Here is an 18,209-nt window from a genome sequence, read left to right on the forward strand (position 1 = left end):
GAACTCTTATGGATTTTTTTATCCAAATTTCTCCTTTCATAAGTGTCAAAACTGAATCCCAGAGAAGAAATGTGGCAAGGGCATGGCCTTACAGAGAGTGCAGGAGGATCTGGAACAGAACTTAGTGTCTTGACGCCTATAGCCTATGAAATCATTTATAACAGCCAGCCTATGAGATAAAACTGCTAAGAATAGAAGAGTTTTCCAAGCTGCCACAGAAGCTCTTCCTCAAATTCTGACAATCTTATTCAACATGCATGTGACATACATTTACTGAGCATTTACTATGTACCAGACACTGTTCTAGGTGCACAGTTCCACCTTTGGAAACCTAGAATTTCTGGAAAGATACAAAGCCCAGAAGAGAAAAAAGGAGTTCAGTAGTATATTCTAACAATATATTCTAACAGTGGTTTGGAAATTAGAATATATAGACCTCCGAGAGTAAGGTTAAACACTAATGAGAGAGGGGCTGGGGTCCCCCATGCCCCCCGCTGTAGCCACACTAACCTCCAGCCCGACACACTCCAGTTTGATTTATTTTATACAATACTGTTCTATGTTTCATTTACTTTAAAAAAAAAAAAACTGTTTATAAAAACTGGGTTTAAAAGTTTTATTGCCGGGCTGGCCAGTTAGCTCGCTTGGTTAGAGTATGGCATTGATAACACCAAGTTCTGGGGTTTGATCCCTGTACTGGCCAACAGACATATAAAAAAAAAAAAAAAAGAAAAGAAAAGAAAGAAAGAAAAGAAAAAGTTTTATTGCAAAATGTTTGAAACACAAAATCATGCTACATTCCGTCATAGAAATATAGAAGCTCAGGAATGCTGCACCCTAAATCCAGGATTTGTAGCTCCTTGGGGGCAGAGTCCAGAATCAACCCCAGCTCTCCTGTATATGAGCCCATGCACCTTCCACCAGGACACTCTGCCTAGGGTGCCTCTGTCCCCTCCTCCCGGCACCCTAAATCCAGGATTTGTAGCTCCTTGGGGGCAGAGTCCAGAATCAACCCCAGCTCTCTTGTATATGAGCCCATGCACCTTCCACCAGGACACTCTGCCTAGGGTGCCTCTGTCCCCTCCTCCCGGTACATTGTCATAGTCTCTTGGTAAAACCCCACTAGAATCCAGGCTGCTGCCATCGCTTCACTCAAGCCTGTCTAAGTCTCTAACATTCTTTTTCTGTTTTTCTTTCCTTGAAAACAGATAGGGAGTTGGGAGTCGCTTGTACAGGAATGTGCCTGTTCCCCATTACGGCTCTTCTGGGGCTGTAACCCGAGTGGGCTGGGGCCAGACCCCCACACATTTCTTTATCCACTCAGACTCAAGCCTTGCTCTCATTACGTCCCACAGAAAAGGTTAATCATGATTCTGCTGCAGCTTCGGAACCAACCCAACAAAGCACAGAGTGATTTTTCTAAAGGCCCCACCCCTTACCTCAGTTCTCTCTCTCCCTCTCACTCCCTTAATCCTTTTTCTCCTCGTTTTCTCTCTCCTTCTCTTTCTCCCCTCACTCTCTCACTTCTGATTGAGTTGAGGTCACAGTCAAAGTCAGTCATAAGAGCAAATTGAAAACAGGTTGGGAGAAAAGCAGCAAAGAAATTCCAGAATGGAAGGTGGGGGAAGCAGTGAGTTATTTAGCCCAGGTGGGGAAAAAGGTCCCCAGCTCAGGACTCCATGCTCTTTTCAGGAAACACCAATGGGATTTAGGGTCCCCTCTGGACCTGGCCTCTCTCTAACCTGAGATGCTCTTTGCCACGCTGCCCAGGGAGAGGCAGGTCTGTTTCTCCCTTCCCCACCTTTGCTTTACTTGGACTAAAATAGAAGTTCATTCTGAGACCTCATCAGTGACAAACGAATCTTTAAGGGCCTCACACCTATCAGTTGCAGTTGGTTTATTTCTTCCAAAATATGTTGTTACTTTAAATCTGAAGAACCCTTGTGAACAATTCTCATCTTTGTCATAATGGCAGTATACGGTAGTGGAAAGAAAGTAGGTTTGGGAGGCAGATGAGCCCTGGTTTTGAAGCCATGCTCACTACTTGTGAACTAGCTTATCAAGGGATGGATGATTAAACTTTCAGCGACTGCATCTTCATCTGGAAAGGAGATGACCATATCTATTTCGGAGAATCAGGTGAGGAGTAAATGAGACAATACACGTAGTGGACCTGACACCTGGATGGTTTGCAAAGGTGAGTGCTCCCCCATTCCTGCTACCTTACCCCCACCAGTTCTCATCAATTTATCTGATGGCAAAATTGATGGTGGTCAAACTTGGATGCTTTTAGATACATTACAGAATATCTAACTCCCTGGAACCTTCCTGTGTTTTGCAAAAGGAAGTAATTATGGAAGAAAGGGAAAAAGAAGGAAGCAGGCAAGGAGAAAAGGAATAGAAATGTTTATTTCATTCAAAACAACCTGTCTTGATTAAAATCTCATACAACCCAATGAATTAGGTTAATTTTGCTTTTACAGGTGAAAAACAGGCTCGGGGAAGGTTAAATAACTTCTAACGAAGTTCCACCTAGGAATGGCAGAGTAAAGGTTAGACAGGACATTTGGGAGCCAAAGTCTGTGCTTTTTCTACTACACATTTGCTTCCAGACTGCAAAATGCTGAAGGTGGGAACTGTGTTTTGACCACCTGTGTGTTATCAGTACCCAGCATAGGGCTGGCTATACAGCTGTTTACTGAATTCTGTGAAACTGAACTTCAGTGGATTCGCCCCCATTTTCTGAACATCAGCACCTGGTATGAGAAGTCTCTCTTTCTTGAGAGAGCCAGGCTACCTCCTGTGTGACCTTTCGGGAGTAAATAGGACTCAAGAGGCACAGGAAAGAAGAGATTGACAAAAAAATAAGGGCTCCAGAAAAGGCAATCATTGTCTAGCAATATCTACCGAGAGTTCCCATGTCCCAGGCACTGTGCTAAGGGACTTCTGGCTCATTCTCACTCCCATCCTCTGGTGTACGTCTGTTAGGTTGACTACTGTAAACCCACGCCTCTTTCTGACAACAGCACCGCATTTTATGTGGGGGAACCAGCTCTCCCCCAATCTATTTGATTTAGGTTGAGCTAAGGCCCCTTCCATCCTGCAGAGATTGGCATGTGATCAATGGCCAGACAATCTACGTCAGAGGCCAAAAAGACAAGTGACCCAGTCCTGATCAACCAGACTAACTCTTGGGAAATAGACCACTTCTTGATGTCAACATCTGAAACCCCGGACCCAGTCATGTCTGAAGCTGGATCTCCACTGGATATTTCAGATACATGAGTCAGTATTTTTTCCTTTTCTGCCAAAGCTTATTTCTATTTGTTTTATGTTACTTGCAACTTGGAGTCTTAGGAAATACAAATCCTATCAAGTAAGTTTTATCATCACCACTTCATAAATCCAAAGAAATAATGATACAGATCTAAAGCAAATTGCCCAAGGTCATACAACATCTAAATAACAAGGCTGGAATTCAAATTCAGAGTTGTCACACTCCCAAACCTGAGCCTTTCCTGTCCTAAAACAGTGCCCAGGAGGAGGGATACAAAGATTGTCCTATTCAACAAGAATTCATGATATCCCCCATGTCCTGCTTCCTCTGGCCCTCTTTTCTTCTTGCCTGTGCTTCTGTCCTCACTCACGCCTTCCAGCCACGCTGGCATTCCTCTTCCCCTGTAACATGCCAAATGCTGCTGCCCCCCATGTCCTGCTTCCTCTGGCCCTCTTTTCTTCTTGCCTGTGCTTCTGTCCTCACTCACCCCTTCCAGCCACGCTGGCATTCCTCTTCCCCTGTAACATGCCAAATGCTGCTGTCGCAGGGCCTTTGCACCTGGGGTTTTGACACCTGAGGAGCTCTTCCTCATATCCTTGCATAGCTCGCCCCCTCTCCTTACCCAGACCCCTGCTTTAATGTCACCTCCTCAGAAAGGCCTTCTTCCCCCACCCAATCTAAAGGAGCATCTGCTGTCATCCTCTACCACTTTTCCTACTTTATTCTCTCCAAAATCTTATCACTATCTCTCATATATTCGTGAATTGTGCGTCATCTGTATACATCACTGTAAGCCCCGTGAAGAAGGGACCTTGTTCACTTAGTATAATGCTATACACAGCAGATTCTCTGTAAATATTTGTCTAGCGAGTGAATGTATCCACTGTGTACTGTAAACTGTGCTGGTGACTGGGAGGACAAACTTCAAGAAGGAAGTCTTAGTTTGACTTCCCTCAAAAGCAGAGCCTAAGACAATGGTTTGGGTGCAGATGGTTTATTTGGGAGGTGATCTCAGAAAGCAGAGGAAAGGGAAGAGTGAGACAGGAAAGACGAAAAGTCAGTGTGAAAGTGCATCATCAAGTTTGCTGCTTTGAGGGATAGGGGCTCGACTCTGCAGGGCTCTTTAAGAAGCAAACGGGATGCCTCCCAGAACTTTTTGGCTAGAAGTCAGGGAGCCGGAGCCCTTATCCCCCACTTCCTGATCCCCCTGGGTTGAGCCTCCCACCCAGGAATGTTAATTTCCCCACCATGTTTTAGCTGTGCTTGCACACGGGACTAGGGAGCTCCCTTGCTCTTGCAGAAGGCTGTGCGGCAGAAAGTGCAAGTGTACGCTTGAGGCCACTGGCAGCACAGAGTGAGCCTGGACGTGCATAGCTGCAGCGGAAACAGCCATGGGCCAAGAGGACATGGCACGGCCCCAGAGGCATCTGCTACGGAGACCCGATCTCTGCCTTTGAGGAGTTTGTAGAAAGAGCAGCTGACGTGTCTTCTTCACTGCGGTTTAGGACAAACTTGTTAGCCCCACCGTTGAAACAGTTCACAAGCAGTTATTAAACACCCACTATGTGCCAGGGTAGAAAGAGCAGCTGACGTGTCTTCTTCACTGCGGTTTAGGACAAACTTGTTAGCCCCACCATTGAAACAGTTCACAAGCAGTTATTAAACACCCACTATGTGCCAGAGAAGGACCTCCAAATGTTTACACAGCTTCGAACTGCAGGAGCAAAGCCTTTTCCCTGTGGTGTTCACAGCTTAGCACGGCCCCAGAGGCATCTGCTACGGAGACCCGATCTCTACCTTTGAGGAGTTTGTAGAAAGAGCAGCTGACGTGTCTTCTTCACTGCGGTTTAGGACAAACTTGTTAGCCCCACCGTTGAAACAGTTCACAAGCAGTTATTAAACACCCACTATGTGCCAGAGAAGGACCTCCAAATGTTTACACAGCTTCGAACTGCAGGAGCAAAGCCTTTTCCCTGTGGTGTTCACAGCTTAGCAAGGGCAAATTACAAGGGTTGCTTTTACGTGCGACCCACCAAGGAGTCCTGCAACTTATTAATATGGAATTTAATAATATTAACTTCAGCATTAATATGCACTTGGCTAACAGAGCCTTTCCTTTTCTGCAGTTGGATTAATTAGTGCCGTAAAAACCCTCGTCATCTCCACTGTCTCGAGGACAAATGATGCTAATGCATTTGGCTGGAGCGGGTATTGCTAACATGTGTGAGAAGCTGATTTGGGGACTAGACTGGGGAGGAGGAGGAGGAGGAGAGTGGAAGGAAAGCCAAGCCCCCCTCTCCCCACATAGGTCTTTAAAGACCTCAGCGTGTGCTTAGTGCCTTGCAAGCACTCATCCACAAAGGGTTTTCTTTTCTTTCTTTCCTTTTTAAAATTGCATTTCCGAATGTTAAGTACGCTTTTGTGAAGTGGAAAGAAGTGACTGCACAATGTGCTTCTCATCACGTTCTCAGTTCCTCTAACACTTCCAACTTTCCCTGGGCTGAACACTTCATTCAACATCTCCTTCTCTGTGAAAATAGGCAAAAATCATGAGGTTGTCGATAGTGGGCCTTAAGAACCCTGGTATGCACAAATGTGATGAACCAGCATATTACCTGGTAGGGTCAGAGTTGTTATTCTAATTTTGTGAAGAAGAAAACAGAGGCTCAGAGAGGCAAGTTACTCAATCAAACAGCTACTACACAGCGAAGCTAGGAGTTTGAACCCAGGTTGATTCAGTTCCAGAGCCTGGGGTTTTTCCACCACGACACGTACTTCCTACCTGCTGGGTCTCTAGGATCCTCAGAATCCTTGTCTCCAAAACTTCCTTGTCTCCCCTTACTCTGCAGGGGGTTATGAAGAACAAATAAAATTAAGACTATCAAAGTACTTTATAATCTGCAAAGCATGATGCACATGTAAGGGGTTATTGTTAAGGGAAATCCACACAGTGTTAGGTAAGATGGTAAAAATGTCAGATGGATACTTCTGGAGTCAGAGGAGGGAGAGGAAGCCTCCTTTGGGAGGTACCGAGGTATGTCAATGTTCAGCCTCAAGGACATACCAGAGCACACACCAGAGTGGGATGGTGAAGCATCTTTACCAACCTGGAAACATACCCACTCAGGACACAGAGGAATTCCAGTGCCAGTGAGCTAACTCGCTCCACACCCAGAGAAAGCACTTGGGGGAATGAGGTTGCTAAACTGCAGGAAAATTTAGGGCTAACTTCATAGGACTGAAGTTTCCAGAACTCTTCTCCTCCCAGTCCTCTGAAGAGCTGGCTTCTTCTCTTCCTTCATCTAACCTGAAGTTCCACCTCTTCCTACCCCTTGGGGCCACCCCATCTCATGCAAACCCATACAGCCAGCTCTCAATGATGCCTTGTCCTAGAGCTCTTGATTTTCTTCCAGCACTAATGACAACTTGTAGTGACTATGTCAGTTTGTTTATCTACTTCTTTATTTTCATTGTATTCTTAAAATGTTAGCTTCATGATTTCAGGAGCCTTGTCCATCTTGTTCATGATCTCCCCAGTGTCTAGCAGAGTGTGGGGGACAGTAGGGCTGGAGAGGTCACTAATGACTCAGCCAAGGCTTTGTAAACATGTTGAGACAACTCATGTTCGTCCTTTACATTTTTGTTCATACCCAATATGTTTTAAAAAATCTCTTCTTGGCCACCCTTTGCTTCCATCCAACAAGGATAAGGGCCTCTCATCTGGGTTCCATAGTTCTCTCTGCCTTTCTCCATTGTGGTCCTTAATTCACTGCCCCGCAATTTCCTATTTTGTTGTCTTCCTCCTCCATGGACTGGGAGGATTTATAGGAAGGGTCCTGGCCTATCTTATCCTCCATCTGAGCCCTCTTGCCTATGCTTATATAGAATGAGCTAGTTGATGAACCAATGAGCATGGCTTCCTTCCCCAGCTGGAAGGACCATGGGGCGGGGGTGGAAGAATGCTAAGGATTCTTTGGGCATCAACGTTTGAGGTGTGCTGGAAAGAGCAATCATATGAGGCCACTGGATCTCACATGAAAAAGCACTGATTCTGGGGACTGGCCTGTGCCTCTGCCTCCCTGTGAGACTGTGCAAAACCATTCAACTCCCTTTGCTAAAGCAAATGACCAGAATAGAAAATGTTCATCAAGCTCTCTCCCAGTCTTTACCTATTTGATATTGCAACTCACCCCAATGTGCTGATGCTTCTTTATTTTCCTCTCTAATTTCCCTATCACTTTACTTAGTCTTGGACTCCCTGGGTTGTCTAGCTGCCACCCCCCCACACACACACACACCAGGAAATTTGCTTAATTAATATTATCGCTTCTTGATGTCTGCCCAACACAGCCCTCTGCTGCATCACCTCAGCCATCCACACCGGCCGTCCATCAGCCCTTTGACTCTTCTTTCCCTTTACAAGGAGAATTGTCTTTCTCTTATAACAGCCCTCTCCTCTTATAAAACTCTTTCCAGTTTACAAGGCATGTCCCCACCACCTCCTCATATCTGTGCTTCACAAGTGCTTGAAGAGGTGGGCATGATGTGATGAAAGTAGAAGTCACCATTTTTCAGAAAGGGAAACTGAAGCTCAAGTAAAGAACACGTCCCCCTGAAGAGGTGCAGGACCAGGTCACACACTTCCTGATTCCTGATCCAGTGCTTTAGCAGCTGTACCATGTGCTCTTGCCTCTTCACCCAGGCTGTGAATTGAACCACCATGAACAGGCTTGACAGCCAACCCCCTGCAGTGCTGAATGAGAAACCTGCCTTTCTGAGTCCTCCACACATGTTTACTGAGTTAATTAAATTTATTGAGATGCCAATATCAAATCCCCATTGTGGAAGGAAAAGTAGCAGATAAGGCAATATTGTGCTCAGCCCTGGGTTTGAATCCCGGCTTAGCTAAATGACTCAAAGCAAGTAACTTAATCTCTCTTTTCCACATCTGTAAAATGGATGTGAAAATACAAATGGAATCATATTTAGAACTGACTTAGTACATGGGGAGCACTTAGTGCACTGCCTGGCACATGGTAAACATGCAATACGTGGCTGCTTTGTTGTTGTTACTACTGTTATTACAAAAAAATACCAATTCATGAAACATTTCATATAGGTAAGCAGAAAGGAAAAATTCAACCCCATCAGGGAAAGTGAATTATCCCATGTATTTAGCACTTTCTACTCCTTCCAAGCCAGAACTGCACAACTATGTGCCCAGAGATTAAAAACTGCTGAATGCCCAAAGCTTCCCTCCCTTTTCTAAATATAAACCTTAAAGCCTGCAGTTAGCAGATAACTGGGATATCTTCAATAGATAAGGGAGCCTCTGCTTGTCTTTCTTCTTCTGCCCTAGGATGGGAGAAGAACCCAAGCTTCAAACTCAAACCCAACCAAGACCCTCCAAAGGCAGCCTCTGGGGACCCCGCCAAGGTACGGGGGAAATTGAGATCCTGAGCCCATTCCCTTCCACAAACCCACTTCCCACTCCACATCTGCATATGCATGGTGCTTGCACACACAAATACACATCCCCCTCCCCATTCCATCCCTAGAGGCAGCAAGCCTCCAGAAGGGTGGAGAAAAGGTCTGGGCAAAGATGAGTCAGGTTTTCTGGTCGTGCAAGCAACACCATTTCACCGGGCTGAGGTGAATCACTGAGGAGGAGGTGGGACCTGGGAAGTGGCAGACAGAGGTGGATTTCCAAGTGTGTGTGTTTGTGTGTGTGTGTGTGTGAGAGAGAGAGAGAGAGAGAGACAGAGAGAGAGAGAGAGAGAGAGAGAGAGAGAGAGAGAGAAGGAAATAGAAAGGAATAGAAAAAGAGGCAGAGTGAAAAAGAGAGAGAGCCACATCCAGAAAATACTCAGAGACAGAGAGACTGAGGCAGAAATAGACAGCAATAGTGAGGGACAGAGAGAGAGAGAGAGAGAGAGAGAGAGAGAGAGAGAGAGAGAGAGAGAGAGAGAGGAAGGCAAAGTCATAGACAGATGGAGAGAGAAAGACAAGCATATATAGGGACAGAGACACAGAGAGCCAGAAATAAAAATGCAGAAAAAGACAGAGTCACTGAGAAGAGAGAGTCAGAGACTTAGAGAGACGGTGATAGAAAGACACATACAGAAGGAGAGCGGGCCGGCCCCGTGGCTCACTCGGTAGAGTGCGGTGCTGATAACACCAAGGCCCCGGGTTCGGATCCCATATAGGGATGGCCGGTTCGCTCACTGGCTGAGCGTGGTGCTGACAACACCAAGTCAAGGGTTAAGATCCCCTTACCAGTCATCTTTAAAAAAAAAAAAAAAAAAAAAAAGGAGAGCAAGACAGAGAGACAGAGAGATAAAAAAGAGAGAAACTGAGACAGAAAGAGACCAAGACTGAGAGAAACAGAAAGGAAGGGAGGAAAGAAGGAAGGAAGGCTGGCCAGAAAGGCCTGCACTGGAGACGGATGCCGCTGAGCATCTGACCAGGGCAACTTTACCTCTGGTCCCACCTTTCCTGGGGGCAGATCACCGGGAGGTAAAGGACAGAGAGTGAGAAGGTAACTGCCATTGCATCCAAGTCCCCTGTCTGTCCCTCCCACCCACATGAAGATTTTTTTTCACTCTATTCAAATGACTCCCTTGTTTCCCCATTTATATTAAAATTTTCCTTTAAATAGAGTAGAGGAAACAAGTTTTCTCTTCAATCCACAATGAAAACTATAAAAGGGTTTTTAAGTTTGGAAAGTTTGGCTGGTCAGATTTTCCTACTGTTTAATACCCGCCTTGGGTTACACTGAATGAGTAAACACGTTTTATAAGCTTCTAATTCATACCTAACCCTTTGAGTTTACAGCTTTACGCACTACACACACACACACACACACACACACACACACACGGGGGTACTTCAAAAAGTTCATGGACAAATAGAATTGAAAGATAATACTAATATTTTCATACACACATATATACGTAGGTATACATACACACATGTAGGCACATATGCAATATGAAACTCATAATATATGCATAAACAACACACATAAATACTTACATATGAAGTTATTTCAAAATTTCATGGAAAAATAGAATTAAAAGAGAATAAAAATCTTTCCATGAACTTTTTGAAGCACTCTCATTTATGAGTGTGTGTTGTGTGTGTGTAAGTAATCCCTCAAATTTGTACAGCTCATTAGTGTTTACAAAGTGAATTAAAAGAGAATAAAAATCTTTCCATGAACTTTTTGAAGCACTCTCATTTATGAGTGTGCGTTGTGTGTGTGTAAGTAATCCCTCAAATTTGTACAGCTCATTAGTGTTTACAAAGCACTCTCTTTCCTCATATCCTCACAATAACCCCATGAGGTAGGCAGGGTAGAGCTATCAACCTCAGTTTACAGGTACCTGTGGTTAAGGAACCCCCAGGTCTCTAAGGGGTCACACAGACTGATGGAAAGCAGTGCCCATTTCTAGACCTGAAAGGACCCAAAGCCAAGGGGAGCCTCAGGCATCATCTGTTTCAGGGTTTCATTTTACAGACTGAATGACTAAAGCTCTGAGAGACACTGCCAACCTATATGGTGCCTCTGTGCAAATCAGAGAAAAAGAAAAAGGCATCCCTTCTTTAAGATACTTTCCTTCCACGTGTCTGAAAACAGTTTAAAGTTTTCTGTTTGTTAAGATAAGACACTTGATCAATAATTAATGCCTGTGTATGATGTCTACAGTTGGAATGGTGAGCTTTTAGATGTGGTACCATTGTGCACTGCAAAACTTGTGAGACTGCACCTGACATTCCCGGGAGGGGGCTCAGCCAAGGTCAGGGCAGAGAGGACAGCAAGAGAAAGAGAAGGGATGGTCAGATGAGGGAGGACCAACCTGGATTTCTGAGGTCTAAGAAGACAACCCATTTTACTTAAAGAACAACTGAGAGAATCATAATAACTAATACTTACTAAACACCTAATCTTTTCTGACATTTACAGTAGTACCGTGAGAGTGGGACATATCTCTACTGCTTGCATTTCTGTCTTGCCTTCTCAACTACCAATAATATTTTTAACAATAATGTTGAGAATTCATATAATTTAAGCATCCACAGTGTTGGGTACTATGTCTAGTATTTCATGTACTTCATCTCACTTCAGCCTCACAACAATGCAATGAGTGAGCTATTTCCCCACATTTACAGATGAATATGTCAAGATTTAGAGAGGTGTGGTAACTTGCCCAAGGTCTCAGAGCCAATACTTGAGTTTTATGAAAAAAGGATAGAGGTCAGAGACATTTTCACACCCTCTGAAAGTGATTAAAATGCTTTACATTCTCAATAAACACTCACTATCCTAGCACATCCAAGGCACCCTACTTCACATGTGGGGCATCAATATCAAGAAAGGGGAGATGATTTGCTTAAAAATCACATTATATGAAATCACCAGCCAAGAATGAGAGCTCATCTCTGACTTCTCACTCCATGTGCTTTCTAGCGACCCATAGTGTACTCATTCCTTTTAGCACATTGAGGCTGTTGATGAATGGACCTATGTAGACAATGCATCCATGTCATCTCTGCTCTGGGGACAGAACGTTGCTCCTGCCAGCTTTTCCTTGGTGCCCAGGTTGCTTCCCTGTTTCCACCTCTCCCTCACTGGTTACCCAATGCATCTAAATGGATATAAATAGTCATTAGAATTTTAAAAAATAAAATAAAATAAATAAAAAAGCAAGGCAAAAAAACCCCCAAAACCAGAAGTCTGCCACAACAGGCAAAGAACCACCTTTGGATTCCAATGGAACTGGGCTTCCTGCCTTTAGCATCCTCTTGTATAAAACAGGAATAAGGAGAACTTTCACCTTGATGGAATGTTTTAATGATTCAATGTGATGTAAAATGTTAGTGCTTGCCCTTGATATGTAAAATATATTCCCGAGGCAAGGAGAAGTGGCTATGTGTCAAGCACTCATGTCGGACTACAACTTTATACTGTACTTGGCACTTTCATACCCACCAACCCCTCACCATGGTCTGTAAAGCCTCAGTTCTGCTCCAGTTAGAGCTCCTGCTCTTCCTTTGCTGACCTTACTTCAATGACTGTGCCCTTCTTGATGCTCCTTGAGCATGTCCCAGGGTCTTTGCTATTGCTATGTCCTCAGCCTGTCTCAGTCCCCTCCCAGCTTGCCTCTCCCTCCCATTTTCCAGGTCTCTGCTCAAGTTCACCTCCTCTGAGAGGTACCGCCTGATCTCCTTGACTAAAATGGCACCCCCTAACCTTTATCCTAACACCCTGTATATTTTTTTAAGCACATATTACTTTTTGCCATTATATTGTACATCTATTGTATCAGCATCCCCCCCACTAGAATACAAGCTTGTTCAGTGCCTTATCCTCAGCTTCCAGAATTGTGCTTAGTACATAGTAGGTGCTCAATAAATGGTTATTAAATGACTTAACTTGTAGTTCTTCACAAGACCCTGAGAGGCTAGGAAGACTGGCATTCTGATTCCATTTTACACATGAATAAACTGAGGCCCTAGAAGGTAAAGAAACCTCCAAAGCTCTTCAGTTGGTAGGTGACAGAGGTGGGACTGGCAAACTGAGCCACCAGACTCAAATCCAAAGTCCCTTCTCTTCCACCAAGCTGTATTTCCTAATACCACTCCCCTTCACCTCCAAGTATACACTGGGAAATGGATGTTATTTGGGATTCTGACTCTCAGCTGAGAAGCCACAGGAGATGGAGGTGTGAGGAGTGATTTCTCGATGTGTTCTCCACCCAGACACTGGCCTTTCTAGAGTCCCATGGGCAAATCACAGCCCTGGTCCTCACATGGGGGTGGGCAGCACAGCACTCCTGTCCCAGGCCAGCCTCCAGCAGTCAGAGAGAGGAAGGGATTGATGTCAGGTTGGGAGGATGTGGGAAGAGGGCAGGAAAGGGATTGTTGTAGCCATTCCAAGGCTCCAGAGAGCCCGGCAGGAGAAGCCCAATTACCCTTTCAGAGTAATTTCCGCTCTGTAAAGAGGCGATGACTTACTTCATCACCCCGAGGTTTCATTTGCCCACTGGGAAAAGCCAAGTCCTACAAGAGAGGGAGTGACTTGCTGGGGCTCCGGTTCCCTGGAGAGGAAAGGAACCTGGGCTGGGACATGGGCTGTGCTCTGACTTACTTTTTACTCTGTGACTCACCTGCCCTTTCTGGACTTCAGTTCTCTCATCTATTTAAAGAATTTTGGGGCCTAGAGAAATTCTGAGGATTGGTTTGGGGGAGGTGGTGTAGGGAAAGGCATGTGTCATGGCATGGACCGAGTCTCGAGTTCCTTGCTATAGTCAGGCACTGTGCTTTGTGCTCTCCTGACACAAGCTCTCTAGTCCTCACAGTATTTCTGGCATTAGGATGCTCATTTTGCAGTTGAGCCAATGGAGATGCGACATCAGCAAACATCTCCAAACTCATGCAGATGGTGAGCAATAGTTTCGAGATTAGACATCCTCAGAGCCAGAGCTGGGGCCCTTAAAGAGCATTAAAGTAAATCTTCTATTTTCCAGATGGAGAAATGGGCACAGAAAGGAAAGTGATTTGCCTGAGGTCACAGGGCAAGATAAAAGCAGTCTAATTAGAACCAAACCAGGCTTTCTACTGAACTAGGAAGCAAACCAATGTGTCAATGGTAGTCCACGCGCCATCACCATTGCCCAGTCAGGAAGGTGGGTGGCCTGTGGTCTGAAGGGCATGAGTTCCTAGGAAATGAACCACAATATTCCCAGAACCCAGCACCCAGTGCTGGCCCCTAGTGGATATTCAAAACTTTTTTGAGTGAATAAATGAATGGTTGACTGGATTCCCTGGCCAGATTCACTCCTGTCTTATTATTTTTGGAAACTTTCCACAGTGGCATTTTTGTTCACACTTGTCTCTGTCTGAAATGTTCTTTCTGTCCTTCTGCAAACTCAACCCTCAGGTCCCGGCCTAAGGTTCACACCCATTCCCACCACTCTCTCTTTCTACTTCAGTTCACAGGAACCTTCCTCAGCTTATAAACTCAGAGCAGTTTCACAACTTTTCCTAGTCTCTGTTTTCTCACCTACCCAACAGGGGTGGACAGTAACAGAGCTTCCACAGAGCTTCTCTGTGGAACAGCAACATCAGATGCATTCAGTGAGGGACATATTACACATTTGCTTCATGATGGTGGTGTCACAGTCAAGGTCATTATCTCAGCTAGCTCTATAGCTGGTAGGAATTTCAGTATGTTCCACACCCTCCCTTAGAATGTCAGCTCCCACTGAATGTGTCCTTTCAACAGGACCAGATGACAGCCTGTGCAGGGTGTGTGTGTGTGTGTGTGTGTGTGTGTACTAAAGACCCACCATCTGGGAAGCCCTGACCTAGGAAGGCATCGCCAGAACCCTTGCCCACATGCATGGCACTTTACCATGTACAAAGCTCTTTTCTTTTCTTTCTTTATTTTGATGCTTACAGCAATACTTCTGAACAGATGACGTTATTTTCACTTTGCAGATGAGGAAAGCTGAGGATCAAAAAAGGAAGTTGACTTGCCACAGCAATACGTGGAAGATGTAGAATTATTGTGAAGGTTCTGTACAAAGCTCTTTTCTTTTCTTTCTTTATTTTGATGCTTACAGCAATACTTCTGAACAGATGATGTTATTTTCACTTTGCAGATGAGGAAAGCTGAGGATCAAAAAAGGAAGTTGACCTGCCACAGCAATACGTGGAAGATGTAGAATTATTGTGAAGGTTCTGTGATCTTGACCCAACCCCACTAATTTACCACCAAATACTCTTTCCTCACCATCTCCATACACAAGATGAGGGGATGATTTTAGAGAGCAAAGAAGGAAGTGCTTCCATTGAAAGAAGTTCTGGGAAGAAAGCAAAAGTCAGGACTGTTGGGCAAGGGAGAGGTACCTGAAAGATCCTCACAGGTGCATTCTTGCAGGTGGCAGTACTTGGTGGGGGGGCTCGGTCTCTGTTGCTTCCTTTCCCCCCCAATGCCTCTCTTCTACCTCTGTTTTTTAAAACAAGTTCCCTGATAAGCTGAACTTTTAAACCATTCCCATTTGTTTATCAACATGAATCTTGACTTTCTCCTTTTTTCTTGTGACAGAACACTGATTTTGTTGAGGGATCTACGTCTTAGGAAACGGCAAAGCTTAAGTCATAAGCCAATCATTGTTTGTTAATGTTGATTTAGAGTGGTGGGCACATGATCCACATGTGATGAAGAGTGTGGCGAAGGGCTTCCAGGAAAGGTCCCCTCTCTCTCTTAAGATGTAAATTAGTACAACCACTATGGAAAACAGTATGGAGGTTTCTCAAACAACTACAGATAGATCTTCTATACGATCCAGCAATCGCTCTTCTGGGTATATACCCAGAGGAATGGAAATCATCATGTTGAAGAGATACTTGTACTCCCATGTTCACTGCAGCTACTGATTTTGTTGAGGGATCTACGTCTTAGGAAACGGCAAAGCTTAAGTCATAAGCCAATCATTGTTTGTTAATGTTGATTTAGAGTGGTGGGCACATGATCCACATGTGATGAAGAGTGTGGCGAAGGGCTTCCAGGAAAGGTCCCCTCTCTCTCTTAAGATGTAAATTAGTACAACCACTATGGAAAACAGTATGGAGGTTTCTCAAACAACTACAGATAGATCTTCTATACGATCCAGCAATCGCTCTTCTGGGTATATATCCAGAGGAATGGAAATCATCATGTTGAAGAGATACTTGTACTCCCATGTTCACTGCAGCTCTGTTTACAATAGCCAGGATATGGAACCAACCTAAATGTCCATCGATGGATGACTGGATAAGGAAACTGTGGCATATATACACCATGGAATACTACTCTGCCATAAAAAAGAATGAAATACTCCCATTTGCAACAACATGGATGAGCCTGGACAAACTTCTATTGAGTGAAATAAGCAAAGCACAGAGAGATAAATACCACATGTACTCACTCATATGTGGGAGTTAAGAGAAAAAGAAGAAAGGAAAGAAAGACCACAGTAGTGCATTAGTCTTACAGAAGGAGAGAACATTCCTCAGGCTTCAAAGTGGAGTAGGGGGCAAAGGGGGAGGGGGAGGGAGGTGGGGGACTATTGGATGGGGGACATGGGGTATAAAAGTAATTTCTGGTAATGGGTATGTTGCCAGTATGAATCTGGCCCTCACATCATGGGCATGAAGGGTGACAATTAGCTTTGTATCTCATGAATATTCATAATTAAAAAATTAAAAATTAATAAAAAAAGATGAAAACACAGAAAGAGGATCCATTCTGCTGCCAGCCTAAGGAAGGAGCCAATACACAGTTGTTTGCAGAAGCAAGGATATTACAAAGAAGCAGAGCCAGTCACCTGTCAGGCCATATGTGGTCACACACAACCTTTGGACTTCTGGTAACATGAGATAATCCATTTCCTTACTGTTCAAATCTGTTTGAGGTTGAACAGTTGAGGTTACTATTCCTATCAGCCAAAGGCCATCTCACTCCTCCTCCTCATGGCTTGTAAGTGCAGACTGCTTTGTGCAGTTCTCACTTACCGTGTTGCAACCTACTGAGTTCGGAGTCAGAAGTTATTACTCACAGAGAAAGAAGATAAAATATTTAAGAATGTTTGGCTTTATTGATAATTTAGACCAATGGGTCTTAACCTTTTTCATGCATCAGATTCAACTGGGGTGGCCTTGTTAAAACAGATTGCAGGATCTCCCACCTCCAGAGTTACTAATTTTAGTAGGTCTGTCCACAGGTTTAAGAATTTAAATTTTTAACAAGTTCCCAATTAGTGCTGTTGCTGCTGGTATGAGAACCACATTTTTTTTTCCCCTGGAGGTGGAACAGGATGTCAGCTTTTATTCTGGAATATCAGTGACCTCAGGAGAGATATTAGGCAAACCCATCTCTCCAGAAAAACTGAAGGAGAAAGGACAGGCTAAAACCATCTCAAAGACTCAGTTTTACCAAGGAGTTTTAAAAGAGGTGGTTGAGAGAATGGAATGTGGGAAGTGAAAAACAGGAGGCAGAGGAATGTGAGCTGTGGGGGCTCTGAGCCAGGAGCCAGGTGCAAGGTCTCTCCAAGGCTCTGTCTGGTTTCTGTTCCCATCCTTGATGTTATCTCAGGGTCCTGCTGGATTTTGATGTGCTACAGGATAGAATCAGCATAGCTCTACTGATGCCTTCTATGGTTTCTCAGGGTCTGGATAGTACGTAACTCATGGCAACGTTGCAACTCCAGGCTGTCTGTAAAACAACATTAGTTCTTTCATACAATTGCCTCCCTACTCTTGAGTTACTTTAGTTCATGTTCTCTGTTAGCTGCCCTAAATCATACAGCAAGCTTTTCAGGAAGAGTTCAAGGTTGACATACTTTCTTAACTCTTGCATCTTTTGAGAATGTCTTCCATTTGCTTTTGTAAGAAAATGATAACTTGGCAGGTATATAATTCTTGGTTCAAAATTGTTTTTCCTTAAAGCTCTGTAGATATTGTTCCTTTGTCTTCTGGCATTTGGAGTTGAAAGGGAAAAATCTGAGGTTAGCTTGACTTTTGTCCCTTTACAGTGACAAAACTTAGTAACTTGCTTTCTCTGACTGGATACTTGTAGAATATTTTCTTTATCCTTGAAATTTAAAAGCATCACCAGAATATGTCTAGGTGTTGCTTTCTTTTGGCCAAATTTTAAAGTTACCCTGTGCACTTTTTCTGTTTATCAATATAGTTTGTTGCTCAAGTCTGGAAAGTTTTCTTCAATTACTTCCTTAACTACTGTTTCAGCTCCATTTGATTTGTCCTCTGTTTTGGGTATTCCTAATATATGTAGATTGCATTTCCTGGACTGCCCCTCTAGGTCTCTGAGAACCACATTTTGAAAGCAACTGTGTTAGAAAATTTTATAATAATTTCCATCACACTT

At 44.1% G+C, this 18,209-nt stretch overlaps 1 protein-coding gene across 1 annotated transcript in view; it reads right to left on the reverse strand.

Moving 5' to 3' along the window:
- LOC103601543 (astrotactin-2-like) overlaps positions 1-3,879 on the reverse strand; it is a 67,932-nt gene extending 64,053 nt beyond the window's left edge. Inside the window, exon 1 of the mRNA XM_008585977.1 lies at positions 3,765-3,879. Within this exon, the coding sequence (XP_008584199.1) occupies positions 3,765-3,879 (115 nt within the window). The remainder of the gene's footprint in view (positions 1-3,764) is intronic.
- Between the last annotated feature and the right edge of the window lie 14,330 nt (positions 3,880-18,209).

This window comes from Galeopterus variegatus, unplaced genomic scaffold (genome assembly GCF_000696425.1).
Source record: "Galeopterus variegatus unplaced genomic scaffold, G_variegatus-3.0.2 Scaffold3783, whole genome shotgun sequence".
Taxonomy (NCBI): Eukaryota; Metazoa; Chordata; class Mammalia; order Dermoptera; family Cynocephalidae; genus Galeopterus; species Galeopterus variegatus.